General features: G+C 53.8%; 1 protein-coding gene across 2 annotated transcripts in view; it reads left to right on the plus strand.

Annotated features, from left to right (window-relative positions):
- Nucleotides 1–21938, plus strand: part of Rph3a (rabphilin 3A) — a 53654-nt gene that overhangs the window by 29524 nt on the left and 2192 nt on the right. For both annotated transcript variants that reach the window (XM_077105314.1, XM_077105315.1), the window contains 13 exons: nt 1241–1403; nt 2520–2558; nt 2652–2804; nt 8688–8774; nt 10219–10281; nt 11123–11308; nt 12991–13070; nt 13847–13921; nt 15198–15307; nt 16208–16334; nt 17391–17447; nt 17942–18096; nt 20885–20966. In XM_077105314.1, the coding sequence (XP_076961429.1) occupies nt 1241–1403; nt 2520–2558; nt 2652–2804; nt 8688–8774; nt 10219–10281; nt 11123–11308; nt 12991–13070; nt 13847–13921; nt 15198–15307; nt 16208–16334; nt 17391–17447; nt 17942–18096; nt 20885–20966 (1377 nt within the window). The remainder of the gene's footprint in view (nt 1–1240; nt 1404–2519; nt 2559–2651; nt 2805–8687; nt 8775–10218; nt 10282–11122; nt 11309–12990; nt 13071–13846; nt 13922–15197; nt 15308–16207; nt 16335–17390; nt 17448–17941; nt 18097–20884; nt 20967–21938) is intronic.

Here is a 21938-nt window from a genome sequence, read left to right on the forward strand (position 1 = left end):
TCTTGGGCCTTAACTTTGAAGGGGATCAGCTCGGCCAGCTGTGAACTGGCAGGACGGCCTCTGGGTGGTAGGATGAACTTCTTGTCTCCTCACCTGCGCCTGAGACTTTGCCTTCCCTCCTCCCCTCCCTCTCCATCCTCAGCCCTCTGGTTGCCATTCTTCCCTCATCTGTATCTCACATTCTGGGTTTTCATCTTCCAACATCTGCTGTTTCTCTTTCCTTTTTTCCTAAGTCTCTTCTCCATTTTTTCTTTCCTCCAAGTCTCCCCTTCATTTGAGGTCTTTTCTCCCCCTGGTCCTATGTCCATGATTTCTTCCCTCTGCTGTCTCTCCCTTCTCTCTCTCTCTCTCTCTCTCACTCTCAGACCTGCTTTTTATTATTCATTTTATCTCAAAGCAATGCTTTCTCCTCCCCGCAGTTCTTCTCCGCTCATCCCCTGCTATAGATCCTTGCCTCTGAGACTATCCCAATGACCATGTCCCCATCAGTAGCTGCCAGGGGCCTGGCAGGACGCAGTGGGCACTCTTCATCAGGGCAATCGAGGAGAGTTCCATAAAGGTGCCCTTTCCGTGGGGCAGGGCAGGGTGGAGGGGAGTCGGCAGCAGGGAAGTGTCCCGTGCAACACAGGCCTGCTGTGACCACTCCTGGGACCGACTGGTTAGGGAGGGAGCAGTTGGCAGACGGGAAGACAGGAACCAACCACTGTGCAGCCAGCAGGGAGGGAACCATAGAAACACATAGTGTGGCCTAAATGTCCTGCCAACTCCTGCTGAAGACAGAGGTCACCGAAGCCCACTTACTCCTGTCCGCAGTGAGCACAAAGTGGGGTAGAAAAGGATCGACATGAGATGTTCAGCACACCGTCCTGCCTGGCCCTAACCCACAGGGCAGGTCAAAGGCCAGAGGTCTTGGGACAGCTGTGGGCAGATCACCCTCTCTCCCAGGAGTGCAGCAGAGAGCACGCCCCATCTAAGAGATGGACCGCTTGATGCCAAGCCTTCGCCTTTCCACTCCCTGGCTCTGCACTGATGGGACAACCCGTAACATTTCTGACCTTCCATTTCTCCATCTGTGAAACGGGTCTCATCAGGCCCTTCAGATTGAGTTTTCAGGGCTGGTGTGTGGAGTCAATAAATGTGACTTCCATTGTGTCCACATGCCATGGACCAAGAGCAAAAAGATTTTGAAATTGGTTCATAAAGGCGAGAGCGATGGCCACAGCTCCTCCTCCCTCCCCAGGTGTGGAAGCGCTCTGGAGCCTGGTTCTTCAAGGGCTTCCCCAAGCAGCTCCTCCCACAGCCCATGCCCATAAAGAAGAGCAAGCCCCAGCCGCCCGTGAGCGAGCCTGCCGCCCCAGAGCAGCCCCCTGAGCCCAAGCACACGGCCCGCATGCCAGCACGAGGTAAGACCCAGCGCTCTTTCAGCACCACGGACAGCTCCCGGCCAACTGGTCTACCTGGAGCTGTCCCTTCGGTGGGCTGGTTTCCTCGGGGTTGGTGGCAGCTCAGGGAACTCTCCAGAGAAGCCAGGCTGCCAAAGAGCTTTGCTATCGTTCCTGTTCCTGGTGGGATGTGTAGAGGTATCAAAGAAGGGGAAGTTAAAATTAGGAATTGAGAGAGACACACTGAAGCCCTGGGGTGGGGGTGGGGGTGGGGATGGGGGTGGGGGTGAAGATGGGGGTGGGGGTGGGGATGTTGCTGGGAAGGCCTTTCTGGCCCTTCCCATTCCTTCTCTCAGCCCTAACCAAATGTGAAATTGGACAAATTAAAAGTGAAAGATGAATAGAAAGGAAATTAGTAAAAGAAAATTATCACTACTATTGATGGTATCGCGCTGATCCGAGTATTAATATTAAATATTAAAGTGAAGACTAAAAGAATCCAGAAAAAGGCAGCCTCAATAAAAACACTTATCTTAATTGGATTAGGCCACTCAGGCTGCCCCAACAAGGCCCTCACAATAATTTCAATTAACACCAAGTGATAAAATCTGGCCCTAATGGCCGCTCTGGGGAGGAGTGCAGCCGACTTTCTGGAAGGACCGTCCTAATTGAAGGTCTCAAAAATTACAGCATCCACCTGCGACTCCCACAGGATGGCCTCTTTAGGTACCTGCTCAGTGCTCGGCACCCAAAAGACGTTCGACAAATGCTTTCTTCCTGGCAAGGCACGAGCCATTTCCACTGCCTACAGGAATTGCCGAGTTCAGCAGAGGCTGCAGCCCAGTCTCCACCACTGGGTCACCCTATTGGCAGAGCAAGCCCTGCTCCCTCCGGGCTGCCAGATTGTGCAGCCGGACTGTTCTTTTTTAAGCCTCTCTGTGTGTTCGTGTGTGTTCACATGTGCCAAGGAAACAATATCACATGGTAAAGAGGAACTAGATCAGAGGGGAAACCGCAGGGAGACGTTTTAGTTTTTCCATGTCCTGGGAGAGGTGAACAAACCCCTTTGAGGGCTTCTTCAGTTGTCGCTCTCCAGACACCAGAAAATCACGCTCCCTATTATTTCTCTCCCTCCAGCTGACACTGAAGACAGAAGGGGCCCGGGTCCCAAAACAGGTGGGTTCTGCCGCCTGTCTTGCAATTTTGGACAGGAGTCCTTTTACCCCGTTCCTCTGCTGCCCTTTATCTATTCAATGCTTTTCCTTCCAGGACCTGACCCAGCATCTGCTCCTGGGAGAGGAAGCTATGGGCCTCCTGTGCGCAGGGCCTCCGAGGCCCGCATGAGCTCATCTACCCGGGATCCAGAGAGCTGGGAGCATGGTCAAGGTGGGGGAGCTGGAGACGCCAGCCGCAGCCCAGCAGGTAAGCAAGATGGGGAAACCCAGTTACATCCCTGAACAAGGAGAATCGGAAAGAATGCGGAGGACACTGTGTTTTCTTCATTTGTTCATGCTGTGTTTATTAAGCACCTACTATACACCATGGACTCTTCTAAATGCTGGTCCTAGTCTGTGCTGGAGGAAAGACAGGATCATGACCAATTCAGGTTCTGGACATCCATGATTTGGGTTGTGTCCATTTCTTATCCTAACATCATATGTAAGAAAAACATGATTTTTTGCCTTTTTGTGTGTGTGTGTGTGTGTGTGTGTGTGTGTGGTGCTGGGGATTGAACCCAGGGTCTTGAGCCATATCCCCAGTTCCTTTTGCCTTGTTTTTTTTTTTAAAAAAAAAAGTACCTGAGGGAAAATACCCTTGGCTTTGAGAAAAGTAAAGATGCTTCACTCTCAAGACCCTCCCAGCTCTCCCTTCCCTAGGCACGTGGCCTCGGCTCTCTGTGAGGATGGGGTGGTCAGCAGGACCAGGATGACATCACAGGTGCTGTCGTCTAGCCTGGTACCTCGGGGCCCGACAGGGGCAGATTTACACAGCAAGGGTGCCCACTGGGGAGAGTCCTCTGACCCTAGATTTTAAAGAAAATGTCAACTAGGTTGGGGACATCTATGTTCCATATGCACCTGTCTGAGACATTGGCTGAGCCCAGATCTAAGTCGGACAGGCTGACTGTTGAGGTCCCCTGTTGAGTTGGGTCTTTAGTTCCCAAATTGGGGCTCATGGCATAGCACCTCAGCGCCCCCTTCTTCTTGGTGACAAAATTGGGCACATGCCATCAGCTTCCCAGACCCCCCAATGAGCCTGTGGCTCAGATGGACAGAGTAAAATGAATTTCTAGATCCACAACATCCCAAAATACTTACTGGGTGCTTACTGTGTCCTAGACGCCATCCCAAGCTCTTCCCACAAACCATCCCCACTAACCCTCGCCACAGCCCCGGATCCAGCTGTGAGACGTCTTGGCTCCCATCTGACAGGTGGTGAAGCCACCACGTTCCCTGGGGCACATTACCCGTGACTGGTTAAAATGACAAGTCAACCCACATCTCACCACAAAAGCCTGTCCTTTTGGTTTTTTTCTGCCAGAGGTGAAATTTCTACTACAATGTCTTCTCTATTTTTGTAAAATATATTAAAATTATGTATTTCATTAGAAGGATCATTTGCTATTTCAAATTGTTTTTTTCATGCACAGTTCAGTGACAGAAAGTACACTGTGGTGCAACCATCACCACCGTCCATCTCCAGAGCTTCTTCATCATTCCAAACTGAAATTTTGAGTCCATTCAACAGTAGCTTCTCATTTTGCCCATTCTCTGTCCCTGGTGACCATGACTCTTCTTTCTAGGAATTTGACTATTCTAGATACCACATGTAAGTGGAATCATACAGTATCTGTCTTTTTGTATGTAGCTTATTTCACTTACTGTAACATATTCACGGCTTACCCAAGTTGTAACATGTATCTGGATTCCCTTCCTTTTCAAGGTTGTATAATATTCTGTTGCATGGATATGCCATATTTTATTTATCCATCCATCCGTCAGTGGGTGTTGGGGTTGTGAATAGTGCTGCTGAGCACGGCATACAAATACCTGTTTGAGTCTCTTGGGGATATACCTACAAGTAGAATTGCCACATCTAATGACAATTCTATGTTTAATTTTTTGAGGACCCGCTGTGCTATTCTCTACAGTGTCTGCACTACTTTTGCATTTCTTCCAATAGTGCACAGGGTCTCAGTTTCAGTACATCCTCTCTGACGCTTGTGATTTTCTGGTTTTTCTTGGTTTCTCTTTGTTGTTTTGTCTGGTTGTTAAATAGTAGCCATCCTAGAGTGTGAAGGGCTCATTGTGGTATTGTATATTTGCTTTGCATTTCCCTAAGATGAGTGACACGACACGTCTTTTCATGTGCTCATCGGCCCTCTGTATGTCTCCTTCCGAGAAAGACCTATTTCGGTCTTTGGCCCATTTTCTAAGTCAGGGGGTTGGGGCTGTTGTGTTGTAGGAGCTCTTAGTGGATTCTGGATATTGATGCCTCATCAGATACACAATTTGTAAATACCTTCACCCATTCCACGGGTTGCTTATTCACTTTCCATTTGATGCACAGAAGGTTGTTCGTTGTTTTTTAATGAAGTTCAATTTATCTACTTTTTCTTCTGCTCCCTGTAAGTTTTAGTGTCATAGCGAAGAAATCACAGTGATGGAGATTCCCCTTGTGTTTTCTTCTAAGAATTTTAGAATTTTAGCTTTTGCATTTGAGTCTCTGGTCCATTTTGAGCTAATTTTTGTATATCCAATCCTATGCTTTTCATCTCTATATCATTTTGCCTCTGGGGCTACAGACACTCCCAGGACAATCCTGAGCCGGACTTAGAGCTCCTGTCCCTCAGGAGTCAATGTAATGTCCTCTGGGTGGATGGCTCTTTGGGATTCCTCCTGTTCCACCTGTAGCTGGGCTAACCACTCCCTGCCCTGAATTCCCAGAGACGGGGCCAGGAGGCAGCACTAGCCATCGTCTTCCTCCCTGATCCGATTCACACCAGCGTGTGTCTCTCTCCATTAACTCAAGTTTGCAAATATTTATTGAGCACAACCACGATTTGAGCTCTTTCTCCTTGTTTTCTAGCTGCACTAAGATTCCTGGTTGATTGTAGGCTGTGCAAGATTTGCAGACTTGAATGCACAGTTAGTATCACAACTCGAGGGTCCTGAGCACCGACCCTGCACCAGGCATGTAATCAAACTCTGCAGGTGTTTAGCCCTGTCAACTGTACCAGTCACCCTCACCTAACAGATATGGAAAAGAGGCTAATAAAGAAACCTTGCCCAAGGTTGCGTGAAAGTCATGGCCTGTCTGGTATCAGAACCCAAGCAGTTCCTGTGCAGAGCCTCTGCCATGAGCTGCTCTGTAGCTCCCACTGGCTGGAGGAGTCAAGAGTAGCTCCAGGGAACAAATTGCCAGTGAGACTCTTTTGTTCCAGAGCTTAACCCTGGAGTCTCAGGATCCAGCCTTGACACAGTGTGGAAACCCCTCCAGTGGTTCTCTGAGAGGGACTTGATGTCCCTCTGCTATATTCTCCATAACGGGACCTCCTAAAGAGCCCCTGTCATTCAACATGGCTCATTCCACCAGTACTTATTTATTTATTTGGGTACCATGGATTGAACTCAGGAGCACTCGACCCCCGAGCCCCATCCCCAGCCTTACTTTGTATTTTATTTAGAGACAGGGTCTCACTGAGTTGCTTTGCACCTCACCTTTGCTGAGGCTGGCTTTGAATTCGAGATCCTCCTGCCTCAGCCTCCTGAGCCACTGGAATTACAGGGGTGCGCCACCATGCCAGGCTCCACAACTATTTATTAAGCACCTACTATACCCAAGCCTGGTATTAACTGCTGGAGATAGATAAAGGTATCATGCAGACCTGGTCCAGCCCTTAGAAGCTCACACTCCAGCAGAGGGAAAAGCATCATAACCCAGAAATAGCAAGAGAGACTTATAACAGAGGTGCCAAGACTAAGGAGGATGGGTTATCACTCACATTAACTGAGTGTTCAAGGTGTTCTGGGCACCAAGTTGTGTATATGCATTGCCAGAGGAAGCCCCCAAAAGGACACTGTGAGGGACCTGGAAACCCAGAACATCTAACCCTATTTTTTGAGTTCTAGAAAGACTTCACAGACAAGCTGGCTTCTAAGGGAGAACTATATCAAGAAAATAAATAAATTAGTTTCAGCACATTCAGCATATGTGTGTGGTGGGGGTGGGTGGGGTAATACATTCCAGGTAGAGGAACAGCGTGTGCAAAGGTACAGAGATAAAGCATGGCCAGGTGGACTACCAGTGGTCCATGAGTCCATAATATGGAGTGGTATAGAGGTGCCCCTCCTAAAATTGGACAGTGCACAACCTGAACTACTCTAGACCACAGCCCTCCCTTGGAGATATCCCAGAGTCATTCCATGCAGGGCTTCCTCTTCCAAGAAAAAAAAAAAAAAAGAGGTTGAACTTGAGAAATAGTGTTACCTTGTACTGGAGCCAAATGGCTTCCCCATTGCACACAGCCAATTGATCTCTTTATGTCTCAGGCTGCCATTTTTGTCTTCTGTGACTCCAGGATAAAATTCTCAAGTTTCTTCTTCCACTGTAATATTATCCTTCTGCCCTCACTTCCAACTGAATAACCAGGAATTTACAAAATATTAATTCGTCCACCCAACATTTATTGAGCACCTACTGTTCTAATGATGGCAAACATTTATGTAGCACTCCAAAAGTTCATTGAGTCCTCACAACAACCTTGTGAGATGAGCTTCATTACTATTGCCATCTTCCCTTCTCAACCCTTCCTATACAACACTGCACTGGTGATCTCAGCCATCGCAATAAGACAGGAAAAAATATGAGGCAGAAAGTTTATAAAGGAAGAAGCAAAACAGTTTCTATTGCAGATCACATGAGACACTCCTGAAGGAACCTATAGTGACAATCAGAACTAGTGAGTGAATATTGTCAGCCCACAGTATGCAAAGTTAAAACACAGAAAGAAAGGTCCTCGATTGCAGATTGGGGACCCTAGTGCCACATGCAGCATTGAGCAACTCAGGGTCTGGTGTACTAGAAGCCCCCAGAGAATTCTGGCTGCTATTTTTCTCATGGACTCAGTGTCCATCTCCTTCCTTGACCAGGCTGCACCCTCCTAGAGGTAATAGACAGCTGTGCTACCCACCTGTGCAGAGGGCTGGGCACTCTGGGGATGTTCAGTGAACATTTGCTGATGCACAAATGAATAAATACAAGAACGCAAAGGAGCGAAACAAACAGGATGTAGGACAAGACTTGGTGGTTTGTAAGGCTTGGGCAGCACTAGCAAGGTGCCCTCTGTCATGAGCATCTGTCCAGAAAAAAAAGAGCTGATCTGAATTCAGGAAAGTTATGATCCAGACAGTAAGATAAGAGTCTGGGGATTTCTTCCCGAAATGTTGCACATGCTGGTGCCAGGACCTGCTTCTCTCAGACCCCCGCCAACCCCATCTAAGAGTCTCAGACACAGACTCAACACCAGCTGCCCGAGTTCAAACCCTGGCACTGCTGCTAACCAGCCATGAGACATTGGATGAGCTCCTTATCCCACTGTGCCTCAGTTTTCCCACCTGTATAATGATGACCACAGAGCACTCGCCTCAAGGGATTATTAGTGTAGAGATTAACTGAATGCTCATATGTAAAGTCCCTGACACATGGTATACAGTGAGTAAATATTAATTCGTGATTACTGTAAGGTCAGTAGAGCTGTCAATTCTATGAGGCATAGGTTCAGAGAGGCTGAGCAAGGAGCCCAGGGTCACACAGCTTATAAAGGTAAAGGCTGGAATTCGAAAGCAGGTCCACGTAATGGCAATATTTCAATAATAATGAAATAATATTGACTGACACGCGTTGAGCACAGCCTGTGGGCCAAGCATCCCTTCTAGCACTGTGCCTGGATTGGATCTTTGTGCTCTCATCACAGCCCCATGTAATGGGGGCTGTAATCCCCATTCGACAGATGACAAAAGTTGAGGCCCAAGGGAACAGGTCACTTGTGTCAAGTCACCAGCAGAAACATAATCACAAACCTGTGTCTTTTAACACCCATGCTGCAGCTGGGCTTCACCTGCAGGGACTCAGTGTTGGCAAGAGAAAACACCCAGGGGGCCCGGGCAGGGGCAGGGAGAGCTGGGGGTGGAGGGCTGCTTCATCAGAGCTCCTCCCTGCAGTGCGCATGAGTGAGTGTGTGCATGCGCTTGCGCAGGTGTGCTCCTGTGAGTCCTGACGGCTGTCTCCTTCCCTCCCCTGCAGGTTTGAGACGAGCCAACTCTGTCCAGGCCTCGAGACCCGCCCCCGCCTCGGTGCCCAGCCCAGCACCTCCTCAGCCTGGACCGCCAGGTACCTGCCACTCACCCACCCACCTGTCCAGGCCATCACTCCCTAGCGACCCCATCCCTCCCTCCTTCTTACAGAGCCGCTGGGCTTTCTTCAAGATGCAGCCTTCACTGACCCTAAGATCTTCTGAGACGCCTAAGAGGAGTCATCCTCTAGGCGCAGATGCTGGGCAGGGCAGAGGAGAAGGGGCGGGGCAGAGGAGGAAGAGGAGGAGGTGGTGAAGCAGAGAAGGGGAGGGGCTGAGAGGGAGGAGGAGCAGAGGAGGAGGGGCGGGGCAGAGGAGGAAGAGGAGGAGGTGGTGAAGCAGAGAAGGGGAGGGGCTGAGAGGGAGGAGGAGCAGAGGAGGAGGGGCGGGGCAGAGGAGGAAGAGGAGGAGGTGGTGAAGCAGAGAAGGGGAGGGGCTGAGAGGGAGGAGGAGCAGAGGAGGAGGGGCGGGGCAGAGGAGGAGGAGGTGGGGCATAGGAGAAGGAGTGAGGCAGAGGAGAAGGGTGGGGTAGAGGAGGAAGAGGAGGAGGAGGAGATGGTAAAGCAGAGAAGGGGCGGGGCAGAGGAGGAGGGGGCGGGGCAGAGGAAGAGGGGGCGGGGTAAAGGGGAGGGGCGGGGCAGAGGAGGAGGGGTGGGGCAGAGGAGGAGGAGGAGAAGGAAATGGTGAAGCAGAGAAGGGGCGGGGCAGAGGAGGGGGCGGGGCAGAGGAGGAGGAGGTGGGGCATAGGAGAAGGAGTGAGGCAGAGGAGAAGGGTGGGGTAGAGGAGGAAGAGGAGGAGGAGGAGATGGTAAAGCAGAGAAGGGGCGGGGCAGAGGAGGAGGGGGCGGGGCAGAGGAAGAGGGGGCGGGGTAAAGGGGAGGGGCGGGGCAGAGGAGGAGGGGTGGGGCAGAGGAGGAGGAGGAGAAGGAAATGGTGAAGCAGAGAAGGGGCGGGGCAGAGGAGGGGGCGGGGCAGAGGAGGAGGAGGTGGGGCATAGGAGAAGGAGTGAGGCAGAGGAGAAGGGTGGGGTAGAGGAGGAAGAGGAGGAGGAGGAGATGGTAAAGCAGAGAAGGGGCGGGGCAGAGGAGGAGGCGGGGCAGAGGAGAGGGGGCGGGGTAAAGGGAGGGGCGGGGCAGAGGAGGAGGGGCGGGGCAGAGGAGGAGGGGCGGGGCAGAGGAGGAGGAGGAGAAGGAGATGGTGAAGCAGAGAAGGGGCGGGGCAGAGGAGGGGGCGGGGCAGAGGAGAGGGGGCGGGGCAGAGGAAGAGGGGGCGGGGTAAAGGGGAGGGGCGGGGCAGAGGAGGAGGGGTGGGGCAGAGGAGAAGGAGGAGAAGGAGATGGTGAAGCAGAGAAGGGGCGGGGCAGAGGAGGAGGGGGCGGGGCGGAGCAAAGAGGAGGTGGGGCTGAGGAGTAGGTGGGGCGGAGGAGGTGCCTAAGTGACATGGCCCCTCTGCTACACCCCTTCTCCTCTCCTTCCCCCTCAGGGCCCCCAGGGGGCAGCAGACCGACGCCAGGGCCAGCGGGACGCTTTCCAGAGCAGAGAGCAGGCAAGTGTTTGCTCCCTCCCAAGTGCCCCCCTCTGCGCCACCACCCACCTGGCCACCTCCGCTTACTGCCCTGGTGAAATCAGTACCCACCACGGGCTCAGCCTGCGTTCTGAGACTATCTGATGGGGTCCAAGCAGCCCTGATTCTAACCCTCCAAGTCATCCATGCTGATTCGATAGACAGATGATGCCAACACAGAATGGGGTTCAGAGCACACATGCCCAGGCCTCAAATCCCTGTTCCCTCACTTTCTCACTGTGTGACCTAGGACAAGTCACTGAACTTCCCTGAACCTCAGTTTTCTTCTCTCTTAGCAGGGTTGTTAGGAGGGTGAAGCAAATTAATTAGAGCCCAATGTGTGTTAAGCCCCCGCTAAGCAGCAGTGATCACTGTGTAGGATCCATAGCGTGGCCATCCATCATCAACCCTCACGGCCACCACATAGCCATTGCTTTCTAATGTGCCAGGTACTGTTTTAGTGCTGTGCAATTAGGGCATTGTGTAAAATAATACCCACTACTATTACAGGACCCTCAGGTATGATCTCCATTCTACAGATGAGAAAACTGAGGCTCAGAGACATTAAGTAACTCGCCTGAGGTCACACAGCCACAATACAAACCCAAGCTGTCTGCCTGGGGTCCACACCACTGCTCAGCACCCTGAGAGGTCTGTTTTGCCCATGTGTGAATCGACTCCAGGGGTTTGCTGTCGAACACAGGTTCCCAGGCCCCAATGCACGGCCCAGGGATGGCCCTGGGAACCTGCAGTCCCCTTAAGCTTCCTTAAATACTGTTGGTATGAAACAGGGATTCATGTCTCCTCTCTCATGTCCCTACAGAAGTGGCTCCCAGCGACCCTGGCTATACGGGAACCACGGCCCCAGCCCGGGAGGAGAGGACAGGGGGAGTTGGGGGCCCTTATTCCCAAGCAGCCACAGCTGCGCCCCAGCCTGCCCCCGCCCCCGCCCGCCAGCCACCCCCGGAGGAGGAGGAGGACGCCAACAGCTATGATTCCGATGAAGCAAGTAGGTGGCACCTGAGAAGCAGTGTCTAGGAGAAGCCACCCCAGGAGCTGACCCCAGGAGGACAGGGCCCGCCCTGGGTCCGCCCATCCACCCAGCCCCTCGTACATATTAGAGTTAGAAAAATACAAATCTGTGTTTCCAAGTTCCCCAAATGAGATCAGCTTCCTAAAGGGTAAGTGCCCAGTTTTCTGGTAAAACACACAGACATCAAAGTTACCATGGTCATTTTAAGACAGCAAGGCAGGAGCCGTGCGCGTGTCCTCACATTCCGTCTGGCCGTCCCTCAGTCAGACAGAGCTGTCACGGGCGGCGAGCCCTGTCCTGGGTGTGCCCGTCTGCAGTTGGAAAAACTCCCTGACAGTGTCCTCTGGCAGGACTTCTAGCCAGCATTTCACCTCCCCAGCTTCTGTGCATCTGGTCCCTGCCAGACCCCGAGGCCCAGGGACGCATGCGGCACACTCTTCTTTTAGATGCAGCCGGGAGAGCTGGGGAGGCAGGATTAGCAGCATCTGGGTCCCATGGGTTCTCCAAGAGCCCTTCTGGAGCTGACCCACCCAGCGGCCAGTGGCACGGCCTCGGTCCTCCCGGCCAGCTCTCCTCATTGCACAGAGTGCACCTCCTGCACGGTGGCCAGCTGAGGTCCCTCCTGGGAAGGGCTTCGTGACTGGCTCCATCCTCCCCCTAAGTACTAAATACAGAAGAGTCGTTATGATGTGACCTGGACGTCAGGGGACCTGAGAGTCACACTTGCTGCTTCTGCACCCCCCGCCCAGGTGTGCTGGGCACCTGTGCTCACCTCATCATACCCCGCCCAGGTAGAAGCCATCTCCCTGCCTTGCCCTGTCCTGCTCCTTGTCCTGGATGAGACCTCTGCCCCCCCAGTGTCTGAACGTCCCCCAGCCCTCCAGTAATAGGGGACCCCTCCCAGCCTCTTGTCTGACCTCTCCATAAGCCTCTCCATGCGGCTGGTGACAAACCTATCCTCAGACCCAACCCGGCACTCGCCGCTCACTCGACACGTCTTTATGTTTGACAAACATTCAATGAGCCCGTGCCAGGCGCCTTGAACTGCTGGAGAACTGGGGACGACACGGCTGGAATGACGGGCAGACGAGCTGGCAGACCCGCCGGAGCCAACACTCTAGTGCAGGGATCGTTAACAAATCGAGCTCATTGCAAACGGAGACAGAGCACCGAGCAGGGGATAAGACATAGCATGATGGCCAAGGTGGCCACAGCACCCAGAGGGGTCAGGAGGGCCTCTCTGTGAGACAGTGTGAGCCATGTGAGGATGTGGAGGGGGAGCCTTCCAGGCAACAGGAAGGGCAAAGGCTCAAACTCATTCGTTCCTTCATCCAGTAAGAGAGGCCTACTGTGTGTCCTTCACCGTGCACAGTGGGGACCCAGCTGTCAGCAAGACAGCACCCACCCTTGCCCTCCTGGGGCTCTCAATCCAGCAGGATGGGGAGTCATTAACTAAACAAGTGCACAAATAATTAACTGACCACAGGAGGCTGTGAAGAGGAGGGTCGGCCAGAGGGAGCGACCAGAGCAGGGCCGGTGCCCTCCTCCCCCTGTCGTCTCCATGGCCAGCCCCGCCCGGGCACATAGAAAGTGCTTGGGAGATGTTTGTTGAATGAATACACAAGTGTCCTCCCAGCTCCTGTCTCTGTCCCCTTCAGCCACCCTGGGTGCCCTGGAATTCAGCCTGCTCTATGACCAGGACAACAGCTCTCTGCAGTGCACCATCGTGAAGGCTAAGGTGGGTGAGGGGCCTGGGGGACCCCAGGATGCTCTGGCATTCTTAGGAGACTCAGGTGGGGATGGGTTGCCAGGCCTGTCTGTTGTCACCTACCTGGGACAGTGACAGTGATAAGGGCAGCACAGTCATTAGCCACAGCAGATTCCTTGGGGGGCGAAGACTTCCCCTGGGATGGTCCCCCAGGGGGTGCATTTACCTCTGGCTGCCTCTAGGGGGCGGAGCCAGGATCTGCCCAGGGCTGCTCAGCACCTGGGTGGGGTGGCGTGGAGGTGCCACCTGGGAAGTCATGCCAGCTCACAGCTCTGCCTGACAGCTGACAAAGCAGAATAGCACTGTGTCCTCCTGGGCCTGGTTCCCTATGACCAGCTGGAGCCTCAGCCGGAGCAGGGGGCCTGCAGCCACAGCTACAAAGGCACTAATGTAGGCTTCCAAGCGGTGGGGAGCAGGCACTTTACAGGTGGGACTGCATTTAAATCTCTGCATTTTTAAATCTTGAAAACGAGTGGTGAGATTGTCGGGTGAGGAAACTGAGGCCCAGAAAGGTTATCAAACTTGCCTAAGGTCACACAGCTAGGGAGCGACATGCCTTGGAGCCCTGTCTGCCTGATCCCTGTGCTCTTCCCATGACACCATGTTCCCCTTTTTTCTCTTTGGAAGATGAACACACAGGGTAGTTGGACAGGAAGGGCAGATGCCAGGGGACATGCCCATTGCCCAGGACGCCTGGACCCCAGCCCTCCCCAGGTCCTCACTTCCGTTGCCTCCGTCTCTTGCAGGGACTGAAGCCCATGGATTCCAATGGCCTGGCCGATCCCTATGTGAAGCTGCACCTCCTGCCGGGAGCCAGCAAGGTACCATCTGGCCTGGGCATTTCTACAGGCTGGAGCCTGGGCCTTGGCAGCCACAGGGCTCTCAGCTCAGAGCCTAAAATAGCCCTATCTGTCCCCAATCTAGGCCCCGCCCCATGAGTGCAAAGCCCTGAGGGGTAAAGTGGGGGGCAGGAGCAGGGGTCTGACTTTCCCACTTTGGCTCATTCTTCCTTTGTTGTTTTTGTTTGTTTATTTGTTTGTTGTTTGCTTTTTGGTGGGGGGGCGGGATACTAGGGATTAAACTCAGGGGCACTCAACCACTGAGCCCCATCCCCAGCCCTATTTTCCATTTTATTGAGAGACAGGGTCTCACTGAGTTGCTTAGCTCCTCGCTTTTTGCTGAGGCTGGCTTTGAACTCGCGATCCTCCAGCCTCAGCCTCCGAGCTGCTGGGATGACAGGTGTGCGCCACCACGCCCGGCTCTTCCTTTATTTGGATCAAAGACAGTCCCTCACCAGGCCGTGGCCAGCTCGCAAACTCCACCCACTCCCAGCAGCCTTTGCTTCCCATGACGACACATTTTTACGTATTTATTTATTCTAATTTGTTATACACGAGGGCAGAAGGCAGTTCACTTCATATCACACAAATAGAACACAGTTTTTCAAGTCACTGATGGGTCACAAAGTATTCTCACACCATTCGTGACTTCCCACATGTACTTAGGGTGACGATGTCTAACTCATTCCACTGCCATTAAACACACACTTTTTTGTCAACTCCAAACCTGCCTTGTCAGAAGATCCAATAGGAGCCACTTACATGTCAGCGTGGATTAGATTTGTCACCAGTTCTCCTCTTCTGATACAGTGACATTTCTTCTCTCTTGGAACAAAGTTTCATATTCTGTCTCCTCTAAGGCATTTCAGGCAGGAAGGATACTATTTGGGCAATGGAGGGAATCGTCCCAGTGTCCCCTGCCTAGGGACAGAAGACTCATTTCTACCTCCCTGACTTGTAAAGATGTTCTGGCTTCTCAAAGGACAGGTGCCAGGGACGTCTCAAAGGACGACATCTCTTCTTCCTTCCCTTAAGAGAAGGCTCCAGGAGGGAGCAATGCAGAGCATTAACCCATGTGTCTGTGGCCACCGTCTAGAGGACATGCCACACACTCAGAGCATGCATTTGGGAACACTAAGCCCTGGGACGCTCCTTTGTGAAAAGCCACTGCCCACCCCAAAAAAAGCTCACGGGATGGGTCTCCAGGGCCATTCCCACTGAGGCGGGCATCTGTCTGTCCATCTCTCCGGGGTTCTAGTCCAACAAGCTACGGACAAAAACCCTGCGGAACACCCGGAACCCTGTCTGGAATGAGACCCTTGTGTACCACGGCATCACCGACGAGGACATGCAGAGGAAGACCCTCAGGTACCTCAGGGCGGGGGGAGGCGAGAGGGGACCAAGGCCGGGCAGAACTGAGACTTGGGGCGCAGCTCCTGGGGGGCCTCCTTTTAAAAATCCTCTGCATCATTCTTTCCTTATTCCATTTACCAAAACAACGTCAAGTTCTAGCAGTGTCCACAGGGAATGGTCCCAGGGCTGGGTGGACACTGGTCCGCAGAGGCGGGAGGCCTGTGTCTGAAGCGGCAGAGTGGGGCATCTCGGCCTGCAGGTCTTCCTGGGCATCCCGGGTCACCCCTAGGTGACTTATCACCTAACACCATGTGGATGTCATGTAAATAGTGGTCAGTCACAGTGTCTGGTCAGGGAATAATGGCAAGAAAGACACCTATCCACGTTCAGTGCAGACTGAAAATATTTTCAAATGTTTCCCACCCCTGGTGGGGCTGACCCGCGGGTGCGGAACTGGTGGACTCGGAGGCCGAAGGTGCACAGCTGAGTCTCCCAGTTATGGTGCTGAGCAAAGGAAGCCCTATGGGAAGGAGCCCACGCTCCCCGACTCTATTTATCTGAAAATCAAATGCAGGACAGTGGCTTCCATGCAGCCAGAGGCCAAAAGAGGGGTGACCCGGGAGGCAGGGAATTCCAGAGGCTGCTGACCCTGGAACCTCCCATATCCTGAGCTGAGTGGTGTGTGCAGGGCTCATTTGGTCAAGCCGTGTGTGCTAACCAGGCACACTTGACTGCATGGACGTTACCCTGAGTCGGGAAGAGATAAACAGCACCCAGCCCGGGGGTCCACACAGAGGACACCCTCGCCCCTAGACAGCCCCACATCCCTCGGCCAGCATCAGCCACAAGCCTGGCACACAGTAGGAGCGCAGCGCTTGCTTCTCTCTCCCCCCCACCCCCTTATGTCCACGGCAGGATCTCCGTCTGTGACGAGGACAAATTCGGCCACAATGAGTTTATTGGGGAGACCAGATTCTCGCTCAAGAAACTGAAGCCCAACCAGAGGAAGAATTTCAATATTTGTCTGGAGCGGGTGATCCCCGTGAGTGCCCTGGCCTGGTGATTCCATGGGGGACCAGAGGCGGGGGTGCCTGCCACCTTCTTGGATCTTCTCTGGGGTCAGACCCACCAGGCACCCATAGGGCACCCACGGGGGCTAAACGCTGCAGCCTCCGTGGAGAGGAGGGGGCTCTCTGCAGGTAGCATCAGGCCAGGTCCCCTCTGCCAGGCAGATCCCAGTTAGCACCATTTCTCCCAAGGTGCCCTGGGGTCAAGGGTCAAGGCCCAGCTGCCACTCCCTGTTCTGTGGTGGACTGAGCCATTCTGAGCCTAGGAAATGGACATCATAGTGGTGACATAAGATGGTTGTGTTTAATGCAAACAAACAAACAAAGCCCAGAACAGAGCCCACCGTGTAACAAGCACTCGTACATGATCAGCTTTTGCCACAGGAACACTGCTCCCAACCCTCCTGCCTGTCCCAAAGCCATTTGACACCATACAGAGAGGCAGGGCTTGGCACAGCCCCCATGTCCCTGGCCCTTGGTTTTCTCACCTGTTAAATGGGACACTGTAGTACACACCTCACGGGGTCTTTTAAGGATCACAGGTGACAGCGATACAGAGGAGGATCATGGTTCTCATTGGAGGTGGCACTTGTCCTTAGAGAAAGAACAAGTATTAATCTGAGGTTTCCCAAGTAGGCAGCACCCCAGAGCTGACGGGGAATTCTAGAACAGGAACTCAGCAAACCAAGTTGGCAACTCAGGCCCGGAGTCCGGAATGGATGGAGCTCTCCAGAGGCAGCACCCTGCTCTCCAGAGACCCTGGGTCGAGCCAACAGCTCGCTGCCTCCAGCCCCCACCCCCACCCCCGGGCAGCAGCCAGCTCCACGTGGGGAGCCAGGGGGCCAGGCGGGGTCCTGCAGCCTGTTTCACCCACTGCCAGCCTGGGGATGGACTCCCTGGGAGCCAGGCCACATTTTTGTAGCTGAGGACTGTAACAGAACCTACATCACAAGTGGCTGGGCATTACCCTGGTCTGCCTGAGGGGTTCCAGGAGATGAGCCCCTTAGACAATGTTGTCTCCTTCCGTTCAGATGAAGCGCGCAGGGACCACGGGGTCGGCCCGCGGCATGGCGCTCTACGAGGAGGAGGTGAGCGCCAAGGGCGGCGGGGTGCTGTGCTGGTTGCCCTGCTCCTGTTTCTGCCCTTCCTCCCCAGCCCCGTCCTGCGGCAGAGCAGCCACCCCCTACGGGAATGCCCCTGGCCTTGCTCCCCCAAGTTCACGGAAGACCAGAGCAGGAGCGGTCCCTCCGTGGGCGGGAGCAGGCGACCCTGCCCATCTCCCACCAGGTCCTACCTGGGACCCCAGGGAGTGCCCTTGGTCAAGGAGGGGTGAGAGCAGAGTCAAGGGTCAAGCTCAGCCCTGGCTCAGGGTCAAGGCCAGTGAGGGGCCAGTGTCAGGCTTAGCCTCTGCTCAGAGTCAGGGCTCAGTCCGGGGCAGGGTCAAAGCCAGCCATTGGCCCAGTGCCTCAGCGCCCATCAGGGTGGGTCGGTCCGCTGTCCGTGGTGCTGACCCTGCCCCTGGCCCGCTGCTCGGGGACATCACCCCCCTCACGAGCCTACCCTGCCTCCCCGCCCCAAGCAGCAGGTGGAGCGCATTGGCGACATTGAGGAACGTGGCAAGATCCTGGTGTCCCTGATGTACAGCACACAGCAGGGGGGCCTCATCGTGGGCATCGTGCGCTGCGTGCACCTGGCCGCCATGGACGCCAACGGCTACTCGGACCCGTTCGTCAAGCTGTGAGTCCGCGCCTGGGGACCACAAAGGGACTCCCGGGGCCAGGGAGCTTCCCTGAGACCCTCGCGCCCCGAGGCCCGGGAGGGGCGGGACCCCAGTGAACTGGGCACCGGGATGGGCGCCAGGGGAGGCGGGGTCTCCCTGTGAGGCTGGCGGTTCTGCCCCCTCCTGGGAGAATGAGTCGCGGGTGGTGGCAGTGACTCCATGCGCAGCCCCCAGGAGTCAGCCGCACCCTCTCCTGCAGCCCAGAGCCCCAGCCCCAAAGCAGCCACCCGGCTTCCCTCAGATTCATCCTAGAAATGCTCCAGGACCTTAGATGGGTTGTAGGTTATTCCACAAAAGCCCCCATCACAGGGGTCACATCTTGTTAATCCAGATGTTTGGGGCTTTGGGAAAATCTGCACATACTCAGCGAAACTTCTCGAGTGTGGCACCCAATTCTGCACCCAAAATTCATTTATGTTTCAAATACACACTACAGGCAGAGGTTTCCCCCACACAGAGTCGGAGGGGAATTTATGGACTATCTGTAGTGCACCTGCCTTCTGACTGAGGCTGATCACATGACGTCGGGGGTGAAATTCTCCCCCAAGAAGCTTCAGACTTTGGATCGTTGTAGATTCTGAATTAGAGAGGCCCACCCATATAGAGCAATTTCAATTACACCAAGTATAGTCATGTTTAGTGCCTCTTTGGAATCCTGCCTTACCCTGTGGCAGCAAAATCTGTCTTTGTGGAATAATTAAGAGGGTAGGCTCTGGGTTCATACTGCCTGGGTTTGACTCTCAGCTCCAAGTCTCCAGTGTTCTCTGGCTGTGTGGCCTGGGGTTTGTAGCTTAGCCTCTCTGAGCCTCAGTGTCTTCCTCTGTAAAATAGAATAGCACTGTACGTTAGTGCAGATTCTCCAAGAAAGAATGAGATACACAGGAGATTCATGGGGGGAATGTCTGTGAAGGGATCCAGGAGGCATCCAGAGGAGGTCCCTAGAGAAGACAGACCCCAATTACAAGTCTGATCCCTGCAGAGGGGAGAGGGCAAGAAGGAAGCCTGGGCAGGAAGAACCTCCGGCTGCAGTGCAGATCCACACAAAGCCACCAGGGGGCCCTGCACACTCCAGGAATGAGCCACCACGTGTCCCTGCAAACTCACGAGATAGAACACAGTTAGTTCAAAGCCCCGTCCTCCTGTCAGTCAATTTCATCACCTGCCCTCGGGGACCCAAGAGGTGCACTTTTGTGAGGTCTGGCACATGGTAGGTGCTCAGTAAATACCACTATTGTGGTTATCACTGTCCTTACTCACGGCAGAGTGTTTCTTAATGTTCTCTCCCACCGGGGGACACTCCCACCTCCGCTGTCCCCCAGTGAGCCTGAGCCCTGGGGAAGAACAGGCCACAGTGGATGTTCTTCCAGAATGTCTCCCAGTGATGATTCTGTTAACCAGGAGCCCTCATCAGGGCTGAGTCTGATTTCTCAGGGAGATTTGGATAAGGCCCAAGATGGACAAGGAGCTCACCCCACAGGGAGTGACCTGGGCTCCATTCTGTCTCAGCCCCGGGCAGAGGTTTCCCCCAAACAATCCCCCTCCCAGCCTGATCCAGAAGTTCCCCAGCGAACCAGCTGGCCCGGTGCTCACGGGAAAGGAAACGGGAGACCTTTATGCAGTTTCCAATCAAATAAGGATGTTTAAGCTGGAATCGCCCTTTAGCTTTTTCAGCTTCTGGGAACTCTCAATTCCTTATTTGTGACTCTTCTAAAAACCATCTTTAAATCTGTGAATGAGACAGAAATGTGTGCTCTCTTTACAGCTCAGGAAACTGAGGCACAATAAGTTTACACTCATGTTCACAGTAGCTCAGCTGGTGACGGCCTCGGGCAGAGAGAATCCAAATGATGTCTGCAAAATTTAGAGCATTTTGTTTAAATGTCTAAGTTTAAAAAGAAAAGTTTTTAGCTTAGATTAAAAAAAAACTTTATTGGCAACAAATGTTATTTACACATATTGATAATGAACATTTGACTTTTGTCAAACACTGTCCCTAAATTATGCAGTGTCCATCCTGAACATATTGACTGAGCATCTACTATGTGCCAAACTTTGTGCCTGAACCAGGGAAGACTCATAGACAGAAAAAAAACAGTATGTGCAAAGGCCCTGAGGTGGAAAGGAGAACAAGAACAGAGTGGAATAAAGAGTACAGCAGGATCAGGCTGGGATAGAGCAGGGACCCAGCCACACAGGGTCTTAAGCTACCTGAGGGCTTTAAACTCTCCCCCAGATCAAAGGGAACAGCAGTGGGATGACATCATCAGGTCAGAATCGTCTCCCCCCCCCACCCCTGACACACCTAGCATCTCACCAGGACTTGGGGGAAGGGGCAGCCTAAGGGGTGAAAGTGCCAGGTACCATCAGCCACGCCCCCATTTGATAGGGAGAAAGTGGCAGCTAAGAACACAGGCTCCAGATACAACAGCTGGGTATAATTGTCGGCTGTGTGACCCAGGGCGCATGTCCCAACCTCTCTGGACCTTGGGCGGTAGGAACACAACCACCAAGCCCCCTGCTCACATGTCACCCTCACACGCCCAGGGCTCGTGTGAGGGTGACATGTAGGCAGGGGGCCTGGCGCAGGGCCTGGCGCCTGCCCAGCAGCCTGCAGGCCCCAGGGGCGGCTCATTTCCTGACCTGCTCCTCCATTCTCATCCCATGGCTGGAAGGAGCCTGGGGGCCGTCCGGGGCTGCTCCTGTCATTAAACGTCATCTGTAACAGCCGCTCCTGTCCCCTTACAGCTGGCTGAAACCAGACATGGGGAAGAAGGCCAAACACAAGACTCAGATTAAAAAGAAAACCTTGAATCCTGAATTTAACGAGGTGAGGCTACCCCGTCCTGGGTCATGCTCTGGGGCACTTCCTGTGGGTGAGAGGAACAGACTCTTGCTGGGATCTCGTGGGTCACATCCACAGAGCTCGTTGTCCTCGATGGGCTCGATGGGCCCGAGCAGCCACAGGCGTGGGAATGAGCTCCCTGTCACTGGCGGGAATCAAGGCTCAGGCCAAGGCCCACAGATCAGGAATACCACGGAGGGGGTACAATGCAGAGGCTGAGGCCAACCACTCCAGTTGGTGCTGCCCGTCCCCACATCCATCCAGGGCATTGAGTTCTGCTGATGCCACCGTCTGGCTGCCCGTCAAACTCCTTCTCTGTTCTCCCTCCCGCCACCTGGTTCGGTCCCAGGAGTCTCGTGCCTGGACTATTGCAGTAGACCCCTGACTCGCTTCTCTGTGCTCGCCTCCCCCTGCAAATAAGTGTGAACTCTGAAAAACACACGCGCGAGTTCACGCTGCCCTTGCTCAACAAACTCAACGCACCCCTCTCTAGCTCACCTCCACGCCCTCACCTCCAGTCACACTGAATTCTAAGGAGGTCCTGGTGCACCGCTGGTGCCTCCTGCAGATGGCTCGTCCCCTGCGTTTCCAGGTCTTGTGCTTCCCTGTGACCTACCTGGTCCCTCTGGGTTTCAGTCACCTGCTGACAAGCTTTGCGGACACTAGGCCCCAGGAGAATCCGTTACATTAAAGAGGGACAGGACAGAGGACAGCGGAAGAGATGCCGAGCGCTAATCTAACCTATGTGTGCAGTTTCCACCTCAAACCTGAGACACAGACAGAAGGAATGCTCAGCTCTGAGCCCGGGCCGCCCCCTCAGCCACCCCATGCCCAGAGCCGCTGCCCTGGTGCCCATCAGCCCATTCATTTCTCCCTTCTGGACCCTGAGATCTGAGGTTGGGGCAGAACCAGCTAACACTGGGGTTCATTCTATGTCAAGCAGGAAGGGACTCTACG

The sequence above is a fragment of the Callospermophilus lateralis genome, chromosome 1 (assembly GCF_048772815.1).
Source record: "Callospermophilus lateralis isolate mCalLat2 chromosome 1, mCalLat2.hap1, whole genome shotgun sequence".
Taxonomy (NCBI): domain Eukaryota; kingdom Metazoa; phylum Chordata; class Mammalia; order Rodentia; family Sciuridae; genus Callospermophilus; species Callospermophilus lateralis.